We start from the raw sequence: 26,089 nt of genomic DNA on the forward strand, positions 1-26,089 counted from the left end.
GTTTAATCGGTCTTTTGTAGAAGATTTTAAATGGTTTGCAATTGGAAAAACAAAACTGACATCTAGATACTTTAATCACTTTTTCCAGTGCTGTTTAAAGCTTAGATGATAACCTGAATTTCCTTTATGTTGTAAATATATTATCTGATTGTAGCTGTTATGACAAACTGTAACCTAAACCTCACTAAAAACAGAGAAGAGTTTATATGTGATATTACCATAAACTGTTCTGTTTGAATTTACAACTTTATTTAGTTGAATCACATAATTAATTGTCTATTTAAGCCATGACTCTGCTGATTTGTTTAGTCCAGGGTAATGATAAAAATGTTTAAGTACTAGTGAAGAATCATGTACATTAGTATCTAAAAAGAACTCAAAATCTGCTGGAGCAAAACTGGGAACTTCTCAGTTAGGTCAGTTCCCACATACGCTGTCCTCTCATCTCTGTCCATTTGGTGATATACACAGCTCCATAACCAGTTCGATTTGCCAAATACTCCCATGCTCCAGGGATTTCACAGAGAAACTCTTCTTAATTGTGTACAGCAGATCTTTTTCTCAAACATGTTACTGCTAAACAGCTCAGATTCCTGATTCTGTTGAATCATCTTGCCTTTACTCATTAGCTGTGTCAGTTATCAAGAAATTAAATCAAATGAAATAAGCAGTCCTCCCATAGCACTCTGTATCTTTGCGTTATCTTAGTTAGTTGTACATAAAATAATAGAATGACTTAGTAGGGAGGGACCATAAAGACCATCTACATCCAGCTCCAACCCCTTGCTGTTGCCACCCAAAATATCAAGTTGCCCAGGGCCCCGTCCAGCCTGGCCCAATTGCCCCCTGGGATCTGGCACCCATAGCTTCTGTGGGCAGCCTGTGCCAATGCCTCACCGCTCTCTGAGTGTAAAATTCCCCCCTTAGCATCTAATCTAAATCTCCACTCTCTTATTCTAAAGCCAGTTTTCCTTGTCCTGTCACTATCAGATTCATGTAAAATGTTGGTCTCCCTCCTGCCTTATAAGCTCCCCTCAAGTACTGGCAGGCCACAGTGAGGTCTCCCTGGAGCCTTCTCTTCTCCAAGCTAAACAAGCCCTTCAACCTTTCTTTGTAAGAGAGGCATCTCCTGTCCGCGGATTTTAATTGAATTTATTGTAAGTTCAAAAAAGTTGGCTGAACAGAAATATTTGCACCATGTTTTGAAAATACTGCTGGAGATATTTTATTACAGCACAAGATACTTTTACCTTCTTCAGATAGTGTGGTAGAATGGGCAGAGAAATAGAGTGCATATGTCAGAGCACATGAATGAGAACACAATAATTTACAACAGATCTGAGGTATGGGAAAAAAATTATCAGAAAGATATGTGCAATCATTTCTGTAGTTGTACAGTAATGTTATTGATAATCGGTTCTAGTGACTGTAGGGCAACTTTATTTCCAGTGTACTTTATGAAGATTAATTAACACAGGTAACTGGGCTTCAATTATCCTCCCACTGCTGTTTTTCACATTGCGCTTGCTGAATGATGAAGTTAATTTCTAGGTCCAAATTTCGCTGCTGTATTTTGTTTGACCTTGGACAGGCAAGCCGGTTGATTACAGTTACAGGGTCAAAAAGTCAAATGAGTAGTTTTTTTTCCCATAGTAAGCAATAGAATCACAGAAGGAATGGATAGATATTTTTTAATACTGTGCTTTAGTACACATTTAATTTTGATGAATGAGCCCTAGACAGAGTTTGAACCTATGAACCCTCATTGTGAATCTGTCTAGGGCACAGTGGGTTCATTAGTCACTCCAATAGAAATGTATCAACAAACTTACTGAGGTTTTTATCGTAATATCCTGTCTGATATTTTTATTTGAAGGAAGATCATGTTTAAAATACCGTATTAAATATTGTTTTTAACATATGTAAAGTCTAAAATGCAATTTGAATTATTGGTTTCTTAAGTATCTTTCCCATGTGCTGATCTGTAACTATTTAGGTAATTATTTTCCTATTGCAGTTCAGTTGTTGCACAGTTAAAGCCTTTCAGCAAAATAAATGCAGTCTTCCAGCATACATTTCTTCACACGTCCAGAAATTGATAGTTTCTAGACTGAGACAGACTCATTGCTTAAAATGACACTTGAGAAAGAATAGTCTAAATGAGTCAAGACAGCACCTAAATCTAAGGTAAAAAGGGTTTTGTGTTTTTATTTTTTTTTCTTTTGAATGGATCTCCATTCATAATGGAAAAGTTTTGTGAATTATAATGGCGCTATTTGAACCCATCTGCTTCAACCATGCGACGTCACTCAAGAGATGCAGATATGTTTTCAAAGCCATAAACAAGCTTCACAGACACCAGGTTGCAGTTTTGAAAATAGGGGTATCCTCTGTGTGCATAACTCATCCAGTGAGCCATCAGATCCAAACTAAATAACGCAGTTCACTGGCTCATGAAGGCCAAAGAGTAAAATAAAAGAAACCAACCTGTAAAACCCTGTGGATGTAATATATGTCTCTCAACATTTCTCAAGCACAAGTTTGTGAAAAAGTGATTTATTGTTTGAAAAGGTGATCTGTTGTTAAGCAGTTATACAACCTCCTTAACTAACGATGGAAAGAAAGAAGAGGAGGAGGAATACTGGGGGAGATAATTCTGGGAGACTTTCTGAATATTCAGAAGATTTATTTCACACATTTTGAAATAAAGCATTCTGGTACAAATGTACTTCATTGAGATAAGGGATGTTATCTTTAATTGCAAACCCAAATAACTGCTGTTTGTTTGTTTTTTTACTACTAGGGCTCTAGGTACCAACCCTTTACACTGTGACTGCAACCTCCGCTGGCTTTCTGAGTGGGTGAAGGCAGGGTACAAAGAGCCAGGAATAGCCCGCTGCAGCGGGCCAGAAGCCATGGTGGACAGGCTGCTGCTCACAACACCAACTCACCACTTCCAGTGCAAAGGTAGGCACAAACAAACTGTTGTTTCCTATTGCTTTTCCTAGTACACAACTCTTTATTTTTATACTCTTGCAAGCTGCTTGGCATTAAAGTGAGGAGGTGCTTGGCTTTCGTTTACTGAAGCATCAGACTGCATTCAAGTGGTGTTTTGAAGTGTTCTTCCACAGAGCTCAGTTAACTGCACCACAGGAAAGAAAAACAGCAAACCTCCAAAAAGTTAGTATTGCTGCTGTTGGCACCAGATTATGTAGGAGCAAATTAGCATAGAGGATATTGTGAGTTAGTTAAACAAATAAACTTATTTGCCTTCTACCTACCACAGACAACTTCGGTAAAATAGGAGACATTTTAAAATAGAGACTTCTCTAGTTTTTACGTACATACATTTGAAAACTGAGAATTCAGATTGTTGTACTAAAGCAGATATTTACCCAAATAATATTTTTATTTGAAGATACACAAACAACTTTATGTCCTCACCAGCTCTGTATCAGAAACTGTATATTATGGAAAATCTTTAATGTCTGAATTTAGTGTACTTTCAGGAGAGCGCGGAGGTGCAGCTGTTAGCAATTAGATGTAGTCATGGACAGGATTACTGTGCATTAGGGAGCAGTCAGTAAAAGATAAGGAGCACATTTTCTTGTGAAGAAAGTAAATAGTATATTGTTGAATATAGGGTAGGTAAGACTCATATTCTTATTGTAAAAGGAGCTTTGGAGGTTTGCAGAGGTTGCCACCAAGTATATGAATATCAGAGAATCACAGAGTATGCTGAGTTGGAAGGGGCACACATTGCCCATCAAATGCAGCCTCTGCCTCCACACAGGACCTCTCAAATCCAGCAGTAGCTCGGGGCCATGCCTACCGCCATGGGAGCTGTGCCGTGTCCACCGTCCTCTGGGCAGAGCCTTTCCCTCACCCCCAAACACCCCTCCCCTGACAGCCCCAGCCGTTCCTGAGCCCTGTCGCTGTCACACAGAGCAGAGCTCAGCGCTGCCCTCCGCTCCCCATGAGGAGCCGCCGCCGCCATGAAGGCTGCCCTCAGCCTGCTCTGCTCTAGGCTGAGCAAACCCAACGCTCTTGGCCACTCCTCACACACCGTGCCCACAGACCCTTCCACATCCTTGCAGCCCTCTTTGGGCCACTCTATAACTTTACATCCTTGTGTTGTGGCACTCAGACTGCACTCAGTGCTCGAGGTGAGGGCACTCCAGCACAGTGCAGAGCAGGAAGGCATTTTCTTACTGTCCCACAGGCCGTCAGTCCAGTGTGTATTGTCAACATTGATTAATACTGATTACTTCAGAGGGAAGTTGAAGTATCCTCATAATGGATGATGCTGGAACAAACCAAGTCATAGTCAAAGAAACTTCAGAATCTGCATATCCACTAGTGGGTTTGGATCACTGGTTGCCAAGCCTGAGGTCAATTTTATGGCCTGTTAGATGTATTTTTAATAACTGTAATCTTATAATTTAATTACTTTGAAATGTCTTTCTCAAAATTACCAGAACTCTTGACTACAATCATCATAACTGCAGACTTTATAGTGGTCCCTAAAATGTGAAATGCAATTACTCCCTAAATGGTAAAAATACCAAATAATGTACTTGTTCACACTAAGTCAAATGAAGAAAATGATTGTGTGAAACAAGTTTAATGCAAGAGGAGAAGGCCAATGCATTTTTCATTTTGAAAATGTCATGTATCAGTAATTAGATTCACTTTCTCTCTAAACAAAACACGCAGAAGATAAGTGAGTCCATGATTCTGACTGTTAAAACAGCTGTATCATTTTTATATAAATATTAGTTAGGTCCTCCAGAAAACTGTTGGGCTTTCTACTGGCCTAGCTGTCTCCATTGCTGGCTTTATCTCAATATGAAAGGAGAAAAAAAAGTTGTTTCAGATGCAGTCTTTGTACAGGCAGATGTTGTTGATGGTCTGACTGAGTTTCAGTATACTCCAAGAAGCTCCACGCCCTAGTAAAATTCACCCTTTTTCAACGCAATGCATGTATTTTGAAAAGCAATGCACGATTTTGTAATCTGATGGTAACTGAACCTATTTCCCATGTGCACATTTAATATTGTACTCCTCATGCTGTTCCACTGGGACATGAGTGATGTTCATTAGTGGTAAAGTGACAAAATTTATTACAGTGTGAAGCACACACTTACTCTTAGCCTGGAGACATTTACCCTGCACCCCGTGACAGGGATGGTACATCCTCAGTTCATGCTGCAGCTGCATGGTCTCTCAGCTACAGATGCTGAGCTGTAGCTGTGGCACAAGCTTGTGGCAGCAGAATGACACTATCTGTGGGATAACACGGATTGTCCAATAGTATGTCCATACTTCTGACTATGTAGATTCAGTCCTTTCCCCAGCATTGGTCAGGGGGGGCTCAGTGGTGGCTGAAATGTCACTCACCTCAAAAGTGCCTGGGTCATTGCTGCAGGTGTCATCCCACACTGAGCACAGGACCTCGATATGCTTGTACAAAGGTTGTGCACAGATATCCTCTGTGGCTTCCAGTAGCTTTTAAATCTGTACATATACACATATAAGTAGTTTAGCAAATTCTTGTTAAAATCACGTTTTTAGTATGTGACTGAGCAGAAGGTTACGTCTCAGCAGAGCCAAGAAAATAAAAGCACGTCATGTGGAAGTCATGCAAACCCATCTCTGTTTTTTATTAAATTGCCCTCTTAGTGATGCAGTAGAGGAAAGGAATGTGCTAGACTGAGGGCATTTTGCTGTATGAATTTATAAACCAAATCCCCAAGGGCAAACTAATGAACTACTTAAGTGCTAGGAACTAACAGTGTTCTCATTAACTCCTATATTGATTAGCTTTGATCTGTGCCATAGGAATAACTGGAAAATGTATGTTTGTGTATTATAAAATAAATAAATAATGAGTTCTGGCTCAATAACCTCCAAATCGAGTTGAAGACCAACATTGCTGTCTCTCCTGAACACCCTGCGCAGCCACCTGCGCGCATTCTGGGAGGAGCCGAAGGGTAGCAGCTCACATTTGTTGCACTTCGCCAACAGTGTCAGAAATCCAAATGCTATTTCCTCTTCCTGTTCTAACTCCAAGTTAAAAATGCATGACATTTAGTTAGACATAAAACAACCCAAAGGTAGAAGAGGAAGACAACAAACTTTTTTTTTTTTCATTTTTTGGATTTGTTACTTCTTGTTTATTTTTATATTATGATGCATTTTGCTCTGCAATTAACTGTGCTTTTATTAGCCATGTTGACCCTGCCATCATTATGAGATCAGGATATAGCCTTTATACAGCAGGCACTTTTCAGCTGAGGCTCCTTGGTACTTATTTCTCTGATTTTCTTAACCCCGTGTAGGTGCCATGCTGGTATTCAAAGTGAATAATGTGGGTTTGCATCTCACAGAGGACAGCCCAAAGCAAATTCCTGACTGAAAGGGAGATCTTTTCATCTTTGATCTTTGTAGCTCTCTACAGCTCTACCTGCTCTCTAATGTCAGATGTAAGCTTATATTCTCCACTTTGAGGATGCATCACAACTTCCTCCTGCTTATCTCTTATCATTCAGTAACAGAAGGCCTGTGTCCACTCTGAATCACATGGGATTAATTTTAAGAGATTTTAAAATGTATTACCTTAAAAATGAGATAAAGTTATGTTAGGTCCTTTACTGTCAAATATAATTGAAGCCCCTTTGAAGTGCTCAGCTTTATTTTTTATGTGTAAAAGCTGTTAACTCATTAATATTTGAAATTTAGCCACTAAAAAATCACCATTTTCTTAACCATAAACTTAGCAGTCTGAATTAACTTTCTGTAAGATATCAACAACAAAGTATTTGTTGATTTAGTATTCCAAATTATTTGATATTGTTTTGGTCTGTGTTCAGCTTCCTGCTTGTGCACAAGTATCACCAATCTCTTAAAAAGTATGGCTTATTACGAGTTTAAAAAATGGACATGCATATTTACCTGCATGCATTTACAGATTTGTGTGTTTAACATTGTTGCACTTTGCCAAGGTGTCTGAATGTTGGTGATCTTTCTTCCGGTTGGAACAGGAGGAAAATAAGTTTTAAACTCTATTAAAAGTAAGGATGGTAGAAGACTTTGCACCTAAACAGTCCCATAAGCTTCTAACTGAATCTTTCTTACGCATGTTTTTCATTTCTACTGTTGCATCTGCACTTTCATTCTTGTTACCAGCCATAGAAATGACATGTTATAGTTCCCTAGGGATTGCTGTTGCAGAATTTCCAGCACTAAGAGAAGGAAGAATTGCTGAAAGCCATATATATATAATCCCATTCTCTGGAGATTTCCAGTGTGTTTTTTCAGAGCTGATGTTTCCATGTGCAGGAGAATATAAGCAATGTTGAAAGTTACCCAGCTCTTGATTTAAGTACTTAAAATCTTCATAATCCCTGAGAATCCCTCATGCTGTTGTGTAACGTTGCACCCATAGCATGTGCATGTGTACCAATACAGGGTGAATGCTACATTAGGGAAAAATGTGAGCATGCAAAGTATTAATTCTGTAATCCAGTTCTCTCTTCATACACTGTATTTTGCCCTTCCAGAGCCAGCAGATATCAGTGTTGTGTCCAAGTGTAACCCCTGCCTCTCCAATCCATGTAAGAACAACGGGACATGCAGCAACGATCCAGTGGAGTTTTATCAGTGCACCTGCCCTTTTGGCTTCAAGGTATGACTACAAGTGAACTACATGAAAAGCAATAAAGTATTCTTCATCCCTTCTGCTTTCTAATTGTTGGACCATGAGAAGTCAATTGTACAGACAGCTTAGTTCAACGGATGCCTTATTCAAACAGATTGTGTGTGACCTTTCAACTGTTCTCCAGATTTTTATCCTGTGTAATGGGAAAGGCATTTCTTTCTCCTTGTGCCATGACTGTACAGATGTACCATGACCAATATGCTCTAGCTGACCTTGCTTTGCGCATGACTAGATGATCTCCAGGGGTTCCTTCCAACCTTGGGCATTCTCTGTGATGTAGATATCTATACGAAATGGCCAGTTGATTTTATCTTCCTTTTCTTTATTTGCGAACACCAAGATAGCTGTTTCATAGGCTGCCATGCTAAAGGGCATGCAGTTCAGATAAGAATCGAGGACAGTTTCATCCACAATAACAGGGTGGGCTACTTGCTAGCTTGCATCCATCTCACACAGATTGATTAGCAGTAAAGTGGTAATTGATCAGAGATGTTGCTACAAGCTCAACTGTCTCTGACTTCTGAGTACTGTGTGTAGAGTGATCTGAAAATGTAGAATTCTGTAGGTGGAATTCTTAGACGTACTGTTGTGAGTGTGCAGTGTCTGTTTCTAGATAACAGATACAAAAATTGGAAAACGACATCACTGAGTAATGCCATTCCTTCAGTAGTGATATATAAATCCCTTTGTTAACACTGCACCATGACAGCTTAAGGCTACCAAAAATTTTTTTCAGAATTGATTACTCTGGAAACCTAGCTCAATAGTAAGAAGCTGAGGGATTAAATGTAAGTAATAAACAAGGCATATGATTGTTCACAGGCTCTAGATGGGATGTTATGGGCAGAGAAGTAGTTGCATCTTGTAAACTGTGATTTTATTTACCTTATTGGATATTTCTTACAGAGTCTTGGTTAGTTAAAGCAGATGTTCATAAAACAGAGTAATGAGAACTATAGAACAGAAAGGTCATAACCAGACATATATAAGGAAAGCAGGCACAGATACCTTGGCGGACATTCCAAGTAGGATTTGGGAATTAGTTGGAGCTGATGATATCACCATTTCCCTTCTGTATCTACTCAAGGTACATTGCTGATCATAGACTCATTGTGGTGAATCCCTGAAACACTGGATGAGAGAAGATGTAAAGCTCATTGCTTTTTCATTCTAATGCCCCCATGTCTAGTACTCAAGAAAATACAAATTCTCTTAAAATGAAAAATCTATTGATAATTTCCTCTCCTTAAAAATCCTTCTACCTATTGGCGTGTCAACCTGAAGTTTTTCCAGGACATTAAAAGACCACATTGTCAAACATTCATTTATCTAAAACTAACTAGTCAGTAACAATTGATTTGTCTTTATGATGGGGAAGCTGTGTCTGTTTAATCTCCGGAGGTTAACAGATTAATGGTCACTCTAATCTGATGTTTAACATGAACTAGGTTAAATTCCTCATATGCGGCTAAGCGACTCCTAGGATAACTTCAAAAGTAAGTTTTCTAAACTATCAGGAAAATACATAAATCTTTGTTTATCTCTTACTCTGTAATGCACACATGCTGGAAGAGATGCTAGGGTTATTCAGAGTACAATTGTGTTGGTTAGGAGAATATCTTTCCTTTGCCCTTATTTTATCTGTTTTATATATTCCTGTATTAGCAAATCCACTAGTATACATGCATTTATATTAATAGAAGACATGTTTATAAAGGAAGGATTTATTGGCAAAGAATAATCAAGAATAATCCTCTAGTTTTATTAGTAGTAATTTTCTAATGTACATTAGACCTCAGTACATCATTTTACTTAGAAAGGTTTTGATAAACTCTTGAACTCGGTTTAAACATCTCATAGGGCATCCAACTTTTCTCCTCTCTCATGCACTTTCTTAGGTGACGTGCAGTGTGTGAATGCAAAACCCAAAACCACTTGTGTGTTTGTAAGCACCAGGTTATCATCCAAGCATGGCATGGAGCAAACAGACCCAGGCATGGCACTTAGCATAGAGTTTAAAAATAGAGACTGGATAACAGCATGGGGAGAATCAGGGGAAATTTAATAAGCAGAAATGAACTCTTTGTCTTTACCACAGGTTTTTGAGTAAAAATGAAATCTGACAGGTCCAAATGCAAACCATATGAAAGGAGCACTCTATCTACCACGCAGTTCTCCACCAGAGATTCATGCTAATTCAATAACAATACCTTGCTTCCTTCTCACCAGCCAGCAGCAAACAACTCTCTCCATCTGGAAGCCATTTCCCAAACCTTGATAAATTGCCCTAAATCTGCCCTCTCAGCATTTGTTTTTCCTTGTTTGATGTAGACTTTTAAAAAATCCTGTGTGGAGGAGTTTATATCAATAATGTGAAAAACCCACCTTTTTTTTTCTTTTTTCCAAATGTAAACTCATTCAAATAAGATAAAGGCTTTAAATGTTCTCTGGGAAGGGATAGATAGCTACAGACTGTTCTCTGGGGTTCCTATCCTCATACAAGCCTTCAGAAAAAAACAGTTGGCCAGCTAGCAGTAAGCAGCTCGAGCAATCAGATACCAAACGAGTGCTTGATGGGGTCAGGAACTTCAGCCATTTACTGGGATAGCAAATTGGACAGTGCAATTTTTTTTACTATTACACCGAGGATGGTCTGATCTCTTACTTTTCATGAGCACAAAAATGTTTTTCCTACTGAATGCATACTTTATGGGGCTTGTAGCACTGTGTAATGCTGCCTGTGATAGGTGTGAGTGAACGTCAAAGGGAGGTAACTGATGAGGAGCTGAGAGGCCAGTGGCCAGGTGGTTCCATCTGATGAGGACAGAAGGAAACGTCTGCTTTCTTAGGAATGGGGCTGGCTATAGATAAGCCATGGTTGAACAGTGTTTTTTGCAGTTCTCCTTTGGGGACAGAGCCCCAGAGCTAGTAGGAGAGTGCCACATGAGGTGAGTGTGGGCTGTGCCACCTGGAGCCCCAGGGTGCTCTGGCAGGAAACGTCTGTTTGTGTTACCAAACCTGTGTTTTCAGATTAAACGCAGGTGTAGGTGTAATTATCCAGTGTTGTGTTGTTTGCTTTTTATTTTTCTCTCCATAGCATTCTTTGAATGATTATTTAAATAATGTGTGTGGTTTAGATTGTGTAGTATGATTACAGGTGGAGAAGTGAAGCTTACTTTTGCTTTGAATTCTGCTGGCCATCTGCACCATGAATGTATGTGTGCAGCTGGTGAATAGATAGCAGTACTGTGCTAATTCATTATCCTACAGCATGTAGTTTTTCTGTAACTTCACTGATATTGTCAAGTATATGCATGTCAGAATTCAACAGAGTAATCAAACCTGCAATCAATAAGCCATTGAGAAAGGATTTACTTGAATAGCTATAGTAAAACCTAAGGTGAGCAAAACAAATGTAGTGCTTTGCCACTGTACTCAGGAAATACTCTTTGGGTTTGTTGTTTTGTTGTTTTGTTTTGTTTTTTTAAACTATTATTTTGGTGGAGAGGCTGGTTTTTATGTTTTTCACACTTATTTTCTTAAAACGTTGGTAACAACAAATGAAGGAAAGATGTTTCCATTCTTCAAGATGGAATTATTTGTAGAAATGGGGAATGAGCGTTAAAAATACATCTGTGTTTTATCTGAAATGAAAAAACTTTGTCAACGTGGAACATGCCATGAATTGCCTGCCCAGGCATTGCCACAGCCTCTTTGGTTACTCAGATAAATGGGAGCCTGAGCTGCTGGGATGCAAAGATTTTTGTCATCTCTGGGTTCTGGTATTGCTGACAGCTGTCTGAAATGGAAAGTGAGGAGACGTAAAATCAGTATTTCACATGGTCCACACTTTGGGCAACAGATGCTGGTGTGTCTGTGGTAGAGCTGATGTAAATTTCACCCAGCTCTCTTCCTTGGTGAGTTCAGCCAGTGTCCTGGCTTCTCAGGCAGCACTGCAGTATCCTGAGGGTTCAACCAATTTCTCCAGTCATCCAGAGTGACAGATACAATTGGAAAAATTCTGGGTAAAGCTCTTGGGCTTTGGAGAGACAACATGCTTTGCAGCCAGACTCTTGTGGTGGGAGGCATTACAGCGAAGCCAGAATGATAGTGAGGAAGCTGGCTCCAAACTTCTGCTAGGAATTTGGCTCTTCTTCCCTCCAACCCTCCGCGCCAAGATTTTGTCCCTGAAAACAGGGTTAGAAATTGAGAATCTCAGAGCAGAAGAGTGTCTGTGGGATATGTGAGATTTGTGTCTGTCACATGTTGTACGCAGATAAGACTGAGGTGCCAGCAGACAGATGTAGCCAGGCAGAAGCTCTGACTGCTCAGCACAGGGCTGATAGGTGGATAACATCATTGCAGACCTCTCATATTATTAGCATGGGCTCAGTGCTGCTCTGGCCATGTCATTCTCTCTTGAGGGTGCACATGTCCTGCATTTGCTTGGAGTGTGGGCAAGCAAAGTTTGCTGTACTTGTTCTTCACCCTGTTGATGTTATGTGAATAACCTCTTGGAGACCAAGGATAATGATTGTTTTAGTAATAACATAGAATGGGTTTTAAAATGTAGATATCATATGTTATTTCATGTCCGGCTGTTCTGGGAAGCTCTTACACCACAAGGCTGAGGCAGTGCAAGTTTTTTCCAGCGGGCCAGTTTCTCAGTAATGCTGATTTGGTTGGGGTTTTATGAAACTAACTGAGTGGAGGGTTTGGCTACTGATGCATGCCAGCTGTGTGAGAGTCCATGTCAGCCCTTGTTTGTTAGGCTTGGAAATGTATCTTCTTGCTTTTGTTTCTTCGGAGCTATTGTCATATAACTCCCCATATACATAATTCAGTGCACAGATTAAAAGCCACGAGTTGCAATTGCATATGAAAGGAAAATTGGAAGGAACTCATAAACCAGCCTGCCCTCATCCATGTGGGATGGGAGAGCAAACATCTTTGCTTTCATGTATTGCTCTCCTGGCTTTCTTATTTCCCAATGTCAGGGCTGGGAGGACAGACGTAGGAATGTAAGCTCAGTGCCAAGTTTTCATATGAAGAAATCGACATGGCACAATACTGTTTTTGTGAGCTGATTCTGCAGTGAACTCTCATTGTGATAATTTTGCCGGGAGCGTGTGTTTGTGTGATCTGAGGTATTCTGCTTTTTATTTGTTTGTTCAAACCATATTTAAAATACTTCCTAACGAATGTTGAAGAAGCATTTTTCACTCTTAGTAAAATAATGCAGGAAGCCCTTGGGGATGTGAGGCAATGGGTGGCCATGTAAAATGAGTAGACCTGTATTTATGTATGAATTTTCAGGGCAAGGACCAGTGTCAGCAGTGGGTGGCTGTAATCTCATCTAATGCTCCCTGGGGGTATGGGGGAAAAAACAGAAGAAATAGCAGTATTTTCCTGTGTGCTTCCTCCTTAAAACTTGCTGTGCATCAGACTTGTGTTTCTTTCTGTTTGCCCTTGCTATTTTAGTAGGTTTAAAGAGAATGGAGATATGCAGATATGCATCCAGAAGAGCATAAAAATGAAAGGCTTAAGGAGGGATTACTGCCTGGCTGAAGGCGGCGAGGCATGCTTACACCCACCACAAACCCCGTAAAAAATGTAATAATGCATTCTGGCATGCCCTAATGAGGGCTCTTAATAATAAAGCCAACTCTAAAGAAGTATTTCCATTTGTGTTAGGGCAGCAAGAAAGCAGATGTTGAGCAGCTTCAGGCATTTCCTTTGCTTATTCAGGAGAAGGAGCTAAGCAGTGAAGTTAAGCTGAATTGTAAGCCATACCCACCAGTGGGCATCATCATTTTCATTCCCTTGGCAGTGAGGACTATTCCTCCCACTTTGTTTTTACTATTGCTTTTTTGATGTAGTACAAAATATCATGAGAGACCATGCTTTCAGTTAATCTTTTCCCAGGGTACAGAACTTTTTATTGGCTTTTAGGCTAGATTTTAGGCTCTTCTTATGTTTGCCTGGTCCTGTTACACTAAATAACAGTTTTTCCTTCTCTGTGGCCTGTCATCCAGGTGATTACTGGTTCCTATAACTTTGCTTAATCAAGGTCTCTTTAACCAGCTCTTGATCTTCAGCATCCCGCAATTTTTCCACATAATTGAATCAGTTGAAGTAGTTGGTCACAGCTGAAAATCCTTATTGTTGGATTTCCCTGTGATTGTCTGCCACCTGTCATCCTTTAGGCTTTCTTGAGGTTGGCCATAGTAAGGATGTGCCCTTTGGGTTTCTTTTGTTTCCAGAGAACATGAACAGAGGTTGCCCTGCCAGACTGCTTGCCCTTTGGGAATGATGGGATTGGTGAAATTCCTGTAAGCAGGCAAAGATGAAAAGAAAACTTTCTTTATAATGTAAGAGTAAACTCTTTCTTGTTAATTGAAATGATATAAATACCAGACTAGCTAGAGAATGATTTCTGTGTAGGGGTAAGTGTGCTGCTGCTGCTAAAGTCAGCACAGAGCTGTGTGCTCTTGGTTCCTTCCAGCAAGTGCAGGGCAGCAATTATCCCTGCAGCCTGGGAGTTCCTTCCCTGAGCTTCTGAGAGCCTCTGGAGTATGTGCTAGACATGATACTGCTCATTTCCATGGTGTGCGTGTTTGATTTCTTTAGTTATCTGAGAAAAAATTGTTTGCATATTTGTTTGCGTTAGAAAACGTTTTTTCTCTGTTAGCATTAGTTCAGTCCACTGTCATAATTTGATTTATGGTTTGGTTTATTCCAGACAGGGTTGCTGGTACTTGTGGATGGGCATTCCTTGTAGGGGAAGCCTTACACAGCTTTCACAAGCAAAACAGATTACAGAAATGAAAGGTCTTATACTGAAATACCACTACAGAATTGTCCCACACCAAAATGCTGCATCCTGGAAAGACAGGAGAAATCTTTGCTGGTGTTTCACTATGTGACTGTGGCTCTTCAATCATCTTTCTTTATTTCAGAAATTTACTGAGTGGTTTGGGGAGGTATTTTAATCACATAGGCCCTTCCTCACTGTAGGTTTCCTTGAGTTTCTGCATGTGATGTGCTCCTCATCTCTCAGACATGTTCTGTATTCGGTTTCTTAAAAGTTAAGCACAGGTCCGTTGCCTTGAGTAATAAGTTTAAAATACAATTACTGCATTTTCTTTAATTCCCTATTTCTTATTAATATGGACTGTGTTTTCTATACAAATGTTTTTATAGCTCTATATCCAGTGTTCATGTTCACTGGCTTTTGATAGCCTGAGAAGAAGGATTTTACTGTCACTGCAGTGTTGTAAAATAAATAGGCCTTTTGGTTTTCTAAGGGTACTGAAAACATTGTTCTCTTTCATACGCATGCACAAATTTTCAGTGTTGATCATTCTCTTCTTCGTGTTCACACAGTGATCTGCATCAGACAGAGCTGATCTATCAACCTTGGAAGCTCTGGAGCACCTGCTCCATCCAGTTTTATACCTCTGGACTAAGTTCAGATATGTGCTATGTGAATCAGCTCTGTGATAGATTGATGACACATCTTTTGTCATTGATTGAAAACCCAAAAGACCATTGAAACCCAAATGTCGACGTTAGGAGAGATTTAGAAGGACAATCAGAATTTACATCAAAATTTGCAAAGTAAACCTCAGATGTCCACTGAGAATGAGCATTGGTAATTTTCGGAGAAGAGCCAGAGCTTTTAGAAAATAATATGATGAATCCTTGCACTTTGACAGGCATACTCTCAATTACTAGCTACTGAGGTAATGGGAAGTGTATTATATTCTGGAGGATCATAAATCTTACTGATTTAAATAAAATGAGGCTTAAGAGAGCAGAGTTCGCCTAATTTGCTATAAATTGACAATTGTGATTTATTAACAAGGACAAGGAAGTCACTAAGAAGTGCTGTTGCCATGCCCAATTGTTTAATCAGGTGCCAGATGAAGCTAGACTGGCAAAGATGATAACTATACAGTGCTGAGGATGATGGGATATAAGTAACCATTATCTGTATATTTGCTTCAGATATTAATGCTGGGAAAGTTTTCAGAGGCAGTTAAATCAGCCAAATGGTGGGGGATGCAGCAACAAAAGTAATATCAGTATCTCTTCTATTATTTAACTTCAGTATAATGTAGCAAATGCTGTTTTTCACAATGCTTGCAGACAGTGTTTGGATTTGTCATGTTTCTGTGTCAATGTGTAAGATTAGCTGTACAGAAACAGTAATGAATTTAGGAAAAAAATAATTGTGTAAATAAATTCAAACTCATTTTAATTTTTTTTTTTTTTCAAGATCAGAAATGGGTAAAATGTATTAATTTTTCAAGTTAAATTGATTGACTTGTAAACAGCAAATGCAAGAAGGGGCATTTTTATTACCCTATTGTGACAGAAGAATACAGAGAAATAGTAAATTCATAACCACGGTGAGTATGCTAAGCTAGAGGCATCTGCGGGGTGGATGTCTGTAGCAAGGTCTGCATTCAGAAAGGAGAGTCATAACCTCTTTGCAAACAACAGATGATCAAAATCTTTCTACTTCCACCTGGCAATCTAAGAGCAGTCTGATCCAAAATTACTGTGATATTACCCGTGTTTTGCCAAATAATTTGTATATGTGCCTAAGCAGATGGACCTAACATACACCCTGCCAGCTCTTGTAGCTGCTTGACCTTGCCAATGAGCGTCATCTGCATCTTTTCCAGATTGAGGCTTAGCCATTACATTCACAGCCAGGGAGAGCATAAATAAGGAAACAGTACCACCTGGATCAGTTGAAGAACTTCAGACTACTGTATGCAGATTATCACCGTGTAATGTCTACATATATCTTTATTTTAGTGAAATCAATTAGGAATCAGTTTCAAATGGTTTCATTGCTAAAATGGCAATAGTGTGAATCCCAGTGCTGAGTCCTTCCTAAGATACAGTTAAAGATGCCACTAGATAAAGACTGTAGCATGAGTTTGTACCTTATTATGTAGCTGAATGCCATAACTTCAAGAGAGCCTTTTATTTCAATTCTCACTTTCTTAAGCATGAAAGAAGCAAAATTCAAGTCAAAAAGCTATTCTAGATTTTAAACTGAATTTTTTTGGTGTCTGTGTCTCCTACTGTTTCTGAGTGTTCTCCCCTCTCTCCTCTCATTGCGTTTCACCTCGTTCTTTTATACAAAGCACCAGGAATCAAGCCTTGCTTACATACCACACTTAGCCCCTCGTTCTGCTATTAGACCTGTGTAGGTCTGAATGTCTGAACAAGTCCCACTGACCTATGCAGATGTCATTTCAATACTCAAACGGTCAATGTAAGTAATTAAAGTTTAAACTTTTCAGGCTCTGTTAAGGCAGAACAAAGCTATGTATGTGGCTGTGTCCATTCTTTTTCACAATATTCACAATATTAAGAGGTTAACATTTTGAAGCGAGGAGATTCTTCAAGTTTAAATAGCGTTTCTGAATGCACACTCATAGAAGATGCTGTACATCTCAGTTTACCTTCTGTGAATTTTCCTTTTAAGCCCCTCATGAGGCACATTTATGTTATCTTTTCCCTTCAGTTAATGAGTACTTGTTAGCTTTTGTCCAGGACACCAATTGGACACGTGTATTAATGTTTGGATGACAGAGTTGGGTAGGAATGTAAGGGATTAGGTTTGGCATAGAGTATCTTTGTAGCTGGTCATTTTTTATTATTTCTTTCCCTAAAACTTTTAGCTGTACCTTGAGCATGGTACTTCAGTTGTTTGTGAAAATGTCCTGCTGCTTCGTTTGGAGTCTCTATTAGCTATTTGGTCTTAGTCTAGCACTTTTACTCAACACGTGAATGCTGCCATCCGCTCTCTGCTTATACCATCTAAATAACACTCTACACTGTTAACAACTTAAATGAATTCCAGTATTTTTTCTTCTACAGTTCTTTTTCCAGCATACTTTAAAACATCAAAACCATTGAACAAGGCTGTCATTACCTGCAAAGAGGTGTCCCTGTGCTCAGATGGCTGCAGCCAGGTAGCCTTGTGTCCACTTGTGGGTGTCTCCTTCCTGGACTGCATCATGTTTGTAGTGCAGCCAGCAGCAAGAGCCTTCAGTTCCGGGGAGCTTCTGCCCCACACCTTTGGCACGCTGTGCTGCTGCCTCTGCTCTGTGCTGGCTGCTGTTAGAAGGGGTGAAGGATCACTCTGGAGTGGGCAGAGCTCAGGTCTGAATGAAGATTTCAGCCTGCACAAAGCTGTCAGCCATGAAAATTAATTTTAAAGAAGTCATTGCACCTGACTGAAATGGTATCAAGGTGCTTTTTGATTATGTTATCCTTTGTTCTTTCTGCTGAGGTCCCAATTAGCTTTTGCTGCTACTTCTTTGGTGTTTTGCTGATCATGATGTAACGTTTTCCAGTACTGGGTACTTGTAAAGGTCAGAATTTGGCACAGCAGCAGCGAGCAACAGCTTGTACAGACACTGGTGCCCAGTATGGCTAATTGCTGCTGAGTATGAAAGAGCTGACACTTTTCAAGCATGGTGGATAGTCTGTGCTCATGCACTGAAAATGCAGAGTTGGAGAAGCTCAGCTACAGCCTGAACCAGCTGAAGTACTTTAGAATTTAGAAGTCAGCTGGAATTGGAACATCTGTGTCTCTGTTCAGTGGCAGAAATCTTGTGTTTCACCACGCAGTGCTTTCCTTTTTTATGAAAAATGAAGGGAATTCTATTAAGTGTTTTGGATCTGATGCTTTCCTATCAGATTAGATAAAAATTTATCACAGCTTAAGAAGCTAATTTCTAGAGAGAAATAAAATACTGCACCCAGAGGGACCTTCATCCTCTTGCTGTGGATTGCTGAGGCAGTCATGTTTTCTTTCTTGTCCTTGAAACACAGGCTGTGCCTATACTTCTGGTTCAGGCTTTATTAAAAGGCTCTTCAGCCTTGAAGCAAACATACAATATTCTCATTTGTAAGAACACTTCTTTCTAGGGAATGTATTTCAAAGTGTTTTTTCCACTGCAGAAATAAATTAATGTAAGTGATGTTTGACAGTGATTCCACTTTTCCAGGAAGAATGGCCTTTGTGTAAGTTGAGACTAGGGAACTGCATTATTCCTTTGAAAGATGTTTCTAAAATATCTTTGGGCTCTCATGAGTAGTGACAGTCTCATGCAGAAACAGAATGGCCTTGCTGTGCTATAGATTTATTGGTACCAATTTTTTCTGCAGATTCTCTGCTTTTGGAATCCTTTGGTTATCATAATCTCCAGTGTTAGAGAAATTGCAGTTGTTTTGTGGGCTCTCAAAGTGCTACTGATAAAATCAACTGAGGGAAGAAGATCCTCAGTGAAGGATTAGGTGGCATTTGCTCATTTATTAGCGTGAGTAAACTGACTCAGAGACTCTTAATTTTCCGAAAGCCAGATAGCAAGTTAGTGTTGTAATTAAGTCTGATTCAGCAACACATTCTGTTTGGTTTCTGTGATGCTTGAGGCCAATAATTCAGCCAAGTTCAGCAAAGAAATGAGAGCCTAGTCCAAGTCATCACAAATTTCATGTGTCAGTGAGAGACTGAAAATGTCTTGCTCTCATTTTAACATTTATTACATTTTTACAAGAATATTCAAGATAATCTGAAAAAATACCACAGAAATGATGGGAACTGTTTTATACAGTGTTCAACTGCGTTATTAACCTTCAGAAAAAAATGAATGCTGTGATTTGCTTTACTTCTTGCTTCGTTTATCTGCAAAGGATTTAATATCTTAATGGTGGAGGGCTCATATGAAACAGAAGTGGCTGATGTTAATGAAGTATCGTAAACTGATCCGTTCTTCAGGGATGCAGTCTGACAAATACAAAAGGTTGCATCTTCCAGCTCCGTGAGGATGGCTCAGTGAAGTTAGCACACACAGATGGACGGACACAGGCGCTGGTGCAGCGGGGCAGCAGCAGATCAGGGCTAATGCTGCGTGGCTCATGGCTGCCAAGTGCTGTGGGCCGGATGGTGCCAAAATAAAACCTGCGTGAGCTTCCCTTGACACTTCCCAAATCTTCCCTGAGACATTGGGGGGCTCAGGATTTCAAATGGAGAAGCACAGGCTGCTTGGCAAATGCAGTCCAAATGAAGCAGAACCTTCTTCTGCAAGGTATTTGCGTGCAGCCTGCACGGCTGCAGTTGGGGAATGAACTTGCAGTGAGGCAGGGGATTAGCCAGGTACTTCTGTTGTTGTTCGGAAGTGTTTCTCTTCTGATTTAACCAGGCAAAAGGATGTCCCTGTTTCTTTGTATTTACACAAATTTTAAAATGCAAAGCTTATCTCTCTGGGGAGTGCTGGGAGGAAGTGGTGGTTGACACAGAAAATACAGTTTCTTCTACCATTTCTGTAACAAAGCCCCTCTGTGCTGTTGGACAAAGGTATAATTACTGTGTATTGCATTTTTTCTCACAGTGAGTGGCAGTATGTCCTGCCCAACAGAATACTAAAGATTTCAGTAGTATCTGGGGAGCTGAACTGCATGCGACATGGGGAGCCTGGCACTGTATGTGGACAGACCTGAGCAAATGAACTCTACAGAGCAGTTCACGGTTCACACTTAGTGGCTGTTATGGTTTTGTTGTTTTTATGGGGCTTAATGAGGCTGTACCAATTTCAAAATGAGCGCTCCAGAGACAAGATGGCTGCTATAATAATACTGAACAGAAAGCATGCACGGAGCATGAGCTGTCACAGAACCAGCACAGTCCCTGTCCCAGCAGTTTGTCACCCCCAGACTGGACACGTCATTGGAAACAGGGGCACCTATCAAGAGCTGAGCAAGAATTCCATGTGGTCACTGCATAGTGTAAGAGAGAAGTGGCCAGTTATGACCTATTAGTATGATTTGACCAGCCTACTTGGTCTTAGCTCGAAGGGGTGAGCAAGAATTCCCAAACTGATGCTCAGCCATAGACAAACGGATCAAATTTATCCTACTGTGGTTTTCATGAGAGCTATTCCCTTAAAATACAGTAAGTCAAGCAGTCTTCACTCTGGAGGTTTTGAAACAAAGCTAGGGAACCTTTTCTTATTCAGAATGGAATAAGCCTTTCAAGTAGCTTTGTCATAACATGAGAAATGCCAGTCTGGTCTGTGGTGTGCTTACCATAGCTCGCTCTCTGCCTGTAGTGCAGGCAGCAGCGTGTTTTGATTTCTATGGAAAGGACACAAGCTTGGTCAGCACTTCTTTCCAATTACCCCACTACTCACCATCGTCCAACTGGGGATGCCGATGTCCGCTGACTGCCTTCCATATCTATTTTGGATCTGTTGTCTATGGATTTGTCTAATGGCTTTCATACTATCTCACTTTACAGTCTTGTGTTTACAAAATTCCCAGAAGCTCATAGTCTGGCAAACTTCTTTTTTTTTTTAATCTGTAGTAAGCTTATCTTTTAATATCAGTCATTGTTCCTCTTCTGCTGTGGAGCGTACTGAGAGAGTAACAAATTCTGCATTTACCAGTTCTGTTATGCTGTAAACCTCAGTCATAGCATTCTCGTCAGCTTTTTTTCTTCAGACTAAGTCCTGTTCTTTGTTGTATATTCTCCTATATATCCACCTTTTTAAACATTTTTATACTCCTTTTCTGTGCCTTTTCTAACCCCACTGTATCCATCCTGAGGCAAGCTAATCACTGTTAGATATCTGTCAAGTACAGCTTTAGGCTTGTCTATTTGTAATATGGATATATAGCAAGTGAGAGCAGTGAAGCCTCAAAGATGAAAACTGTACTCACAGTTGATGGTCTCAGGTGCAGGTATATGGCTGAAGCATTGACACGTTCCATTTCCACAACACAGCAATCTTACAAAAATTGAGACTACAGAAATAATTATTTTAGTGCTCCCTCCTGCTGTACATCATACCAGATATTCAAAGTCAGGGAACTGTTGGAAGCTGTTGCAAAGGCAGTGGAGAAAGGAGTGGCTTTTGATTAGTGTTGTGAGCAAGGATGGTCGGCAGTGGTAGTGTGGTGTTTGGTACTGATAAGTGAAGGCTACAGCTGTTATGAATTGGTGTCCTGGGCTGACATCTGCCCTCTGTGTGGATTTCCAGATAGATATACCATTGTTATTCTTCTGAAGTACAGTATATATAGTGGTTCCTAAATCAAAGCCAAAAACCCCAGCAAAACTGACTGAATGAGTGTGTCTCCTTTGATATTTTTCTCATTTTGATTGCAATCATTTATCAGCTTTCCAGTAGATGAGCTGGCAGAGGGCAACTGCTAATGGGATCTTCGATAGAAAAAGCAGAGATCTCTTGAACTTCTTGTGATTGCACAGATCCCTTGAGTGCTGTCAGACTTTCAGGTGTCTCTATTCTACCCTACTGTGACAGTAAATGAAAGGAAAGAACAACCTCTTTGATGTACTTGGCAATTTTACAAATAGCTTTTTCTAATCAGTAGAATATAATGATCAGATAAATATGTCTAGGCTTTGAAAAGCCAAATAAAAAGTCAATTGGCAGCAGTGGATATTGTCCAAGCTGGTGAAGTTCAGTTGGAAATAATGTATTTTTTAGGGCGAGTTTTAAGAAGAGGCTGATTCAATGCTAATATCTCAAACAGGGTTCAGTGTGTTCTGTAGATAAACTCAGCTCTCAGAATAAAAATGGATTTCCCTCTTTTAGTTTTGACAATGTGTAGTAATGAGTATGGTGTACAGTTACAGTTTTTAACTGAGCACTTGGTAAATGAGGGTTGATTACGTGGTCTTGTGCTGACTGTGTGTGGGCTTCTGCTTACCTTTGGCCATGATTCAGTCCTTTCAGTGTAACTAATGTTGGGGATTAAAATGGGCTGGAGTAATGATAAAACCAGCTGTTTGCTTAAAATAATAAAATGAAAGAGTTAACCAGTATCTTGACACTTAAATGACACCAAGATACCCTCTAGTCCCATTGGTTGGAAGAAGTGCCCTGCCCAGATCCTCATTTTAGTGATACATGTATCTGCCCATCAGTAAAGAACACATCTGAAGTTCTCCTTTAAGTGGTGCCGCACATAGAGTAAGGGAGCAAAAGGTTGTGATTCAGATGACATGCATTTTACTAACCTTTTTTTCTTTTAAATTTTCTCAAATAGGGTCGGGACTGCAGTGTGCCCATTAATTCTTGCATTCAAAATCCATGTCAGAATGGAGGGACCTGCCACCTCACCGAGGCAAATAAAGATGGATTCAGGTAGTAACACAAAGTTCATTTAAAGCAAGATGATAAAATAGTTGTGTTTCTACACTACATTAATGAAGTATAATGAGTACTTTGTAAAAGCTGCTGCATGTGACAGTTCTATCTGCCAGGCCAAAAATTTAATCTGGTTTCATTGGTGACACACTGTTTCCTCTGAAACAGATCTCCTTATTGTCTCATAATGGGTTATACTCTAAGAGCTATTTTGAGCAGTCTGCCTGATCTGTATTGTGTTATCTGTATGCTAATTTTCCTCAGGGCATATCAAACTCATGCATACCCCTTTTTCTATTTGTAAAATAAGCATCTGTTGCTTGACAACCAGATGCAAAATGTTTTCATACTGCATCTTGTAGACAAACAGGCTTTAAAGAAACAATTAAAAAACATGAAGAGATTGCTACATCTTGTTGGGCATAATGCCTGCAAGACAGTAGCCTTTATAGCTGGACATCATGGGTTTCAGTTTTCCCCTATAAGAAAAATGTAGCTTAGATTGGGAGACTCCAAGAGAAACCCAGACATTTTTCATGCAGTTAATGGGAGATTTGTGCACCCTGAAGTCCTGTTTTACCGCTATGAAATTACAGATTTCAGGTTTTGGCCACTAGTTGTCATTGAAGTTGCTAGAAACTGTCTTGCAAAAAGCCATTTTTCAAATCTTCATTGATTTCCTCCTCAATATTTATACTATTTCTTGCTCAAAATATGTGCAAAATTACACCATGATGTTTCAACAGAATATATGAAAGTCTCATCTCTAAATGCATATATTCATTACTCGTGCTGCTGCTGTGTCTTCTCCTGTGCACTGCTTCCTCTTCATGACAGCTGGAGTGAGACACAGTAATACAAGGTTTATAAATGGGGTAAGCAGGAGTCACACCAGTGATTTTATTTATTTATTTATTTATTTTTAGTTCCAGTTTGCTTTCAGCTGTAATTATGACTGTTCCAGATGAGGTTAACCAAGTTTGTTAACCAAGTCAGCAAACCCATATCCTCTTATCTCAGAAAATAGACGGAACCAGGTGAAAGACTGAGTGACTGAAAGGGCATAGGGGGATCTGGAAATGTGCCATCCAGCCCCCAGCTAAAGGCTCAACAAATTTTATGTTTCCAGCAAAGCACTGTGGCTTCTTTTTGATTTCCTAAATCCCTTGGATGGGAACGAGGCACAGAAGAGCTCCCGTCTTGCCCTGTAGGTGGGATCAAGGCAACCCTCTTTGAGCAGCTATGTCAAAACTGTGAGCAGAGCAGCACATCCTCTGGATACAGATGCATGCGTAGAGTTGTGTTGGTGCATGGTGGTGAGACAAGGAGATTCTGCAGTCCATAGCACAGAAATGGTCACCTCTAGTTTTGGGAAAACCTCTATCCTGTTCTGGTAATCTAATATCCTTCTTTTTGATTCTGATGCTAGCAGCCCCAGCAGGATTTGGAGTACAGATTCAGTTTCTGTTCAGAGGAATAATGGTCTGTTGGTCTTCAGTTCAGGTTCCCTTTGGGTCACCCTCCTGTAATAGCGGTTAGACAATTTTCAGCAGATCGTGCTATTGCGAAGTTGCATCATATTATGTCACTCAGTACTCATTTTGCAAAATTTTATCTGATAGTAAAAATGTGCCAGTAAAGCATTTGATAGTATCTGTAACACTGGAGCAAAAAACTTCAGTTTGTGTTTTGGTTCAGATTTTTGTCTAGCTTTGTTTCGTGCTATGGTAGAAAGTAAAAAGAATGCTTTGATTGACCCAAAATGAAAGCTGCTTCTGATTTTTTCTCATTAAGTTTCCATTTTCAGGGTCTTTGCTTCTGTTCCAGAAAGACGTAGGTTTCAAGGTTCTTGGGAAACAGCAGGAGTGGTTGTGTTGCTTGACATTTGGGGCTTTGTAGGGAAGATTTCTGCTTTTATAGTTATTTATATAGTTTCAGTTGGTCTAATAAAAGACCTATAAAACCGTATCTTGTCAAAATCTTGCTTCATAAAATTGAATATTCAGCTTATGCACTGCTGTAGTTCCGCACCATGTTTGTAATGCAGTCAGCCCGCTAAAGCATCCTTGGCCTCATGCTGCTCTGAAGAGCAGAGTGTGGGGCTTGGGCATGTCTTAGAGAAGGTGTGAAGTGGGGATGAAACAGTGAAGGGGGAAAAAAAAAGAAGCATTTTGAGATATATATTTCTTTTCTTTTTTTGTCGGGAAGTCTCTTCTCCAGTGGATGGCAGCAGCTGGAGTTACATGCATATAAATTGTGTTCATCAAGATGGGAAAATGTTGCCTTAGATTATAGGCTGTGAGGAAGTGGATGTCAAAAACATTTTCATGAGAGGCCTTCTTGGATTTTTCTGTTGTGTGGCCTGTAAAAGAAATTATATATTCTGTATATTCTCTTCCCTAGGGAAATACATTCATACACAAGCTCTGCTGCCAAACTTGTCAAATCTTTACTCTTTTAAAAAGGAAACTTAAGCCAAAACTCCCTGCCTATGAAATGCCAAGCAGTTTAACTCTCAAGTTTCTGTAGTTTTAGACAAGAAAATTACCTTTTAAATAGTGCAGAGGTGGTGATGCTCACCAGGCAAAGACAGGAAATTCGATGTTACGACTGAGATTCCAGCCCGACTCGCCCGCTGTGTCCAGGACCTGCCAGGGTTCCAGCAGCAGGGCACTGGGTCACTGCGACTGCTGCAGGAGTGGGTTCTGCTGGGACAACCAAAGAGCACAGGTTCAACTGCAGTTCTTCAGTCTTTCTTGGCACTTTGTATTCTTGCACTCTTTAAAATCTGCAATATTTTCTTTCTAATATTTTTCTTTTAAGATAGGGTCTTTTTCTGCATTAAAGATTAATTAAGAGGCACTGTGTGACTCAGGGGATTAGAAACATGAAGTTCTTCCGCTCTTTACATTGCTCATTCTAATCTAATCTATGTCTGCTGTGACAAAAGGTTGCCAAAAAAAGGTGCTTATTTGAGACCGATAAAACAAGATGGTCAATCAGACATGTCACGCTCATTTGGCATGCCTAAAACTGGGACTTTGATGTAGGAGGCAGAGCTGTCAGCTCTGCCTTGGAGTTAGCTGCAGGCAGCCAGCTTATCTTTGCTTGCCTACGGTGTTGGGAAACAGCCTCTGCAGTATATTTTAACTTTTCTCCACGTATA

The 26,089-nt window shown here is 39.9% G+C and overlaps 1 protein-coding gene across 7 annotated transcripts in view; it reads left to right on the top strand.

Annotated features, from left to right (window-relative positions):
• The window catches only part of SLIT3 (slit guidance ligand 3), a 513,774-nt gene that overhangs the window by 438,571 nt on the left and 49,114 nt on the right, over window positions 1-26,089 (top strand). For all 7 annotated transcript variants that reach the window (XM_048960347.1, XM_048960350.1, XM_048960348.1 and 4 more), the window contains 3 exons: window positions 2,804-2,967; window positions 7,563-7,687; window positions 22,823-22,920. In XM_048960347.1, coding sequence (XP_048816304.1) covers window positions 2,804-2,967; window positions 7,563-7,687; window positions 22,823-22,920 — 387 coding nt within the window. The remainder of the gene's footprint in view (window positions 1-2,803; window positions 2,968-7,562; window positions 7,688-22,822; window positions 22,921-26,089) is intronic.

Source organism: Lagopus muta, chromosome 14 (assembly GCF_023343835.1).
Source record: "Lagopus muta isolate bLagMut1 chromosome 14, bLagMut1 primary, whole genome shotgun sequence".
In the NCBI taxonomy this organism is placed as follows: Eukaryota; Metazoa; Chordata; class Aves; order Galliformes; family Phasianidae; genus Lagopus; species Lagopus muta.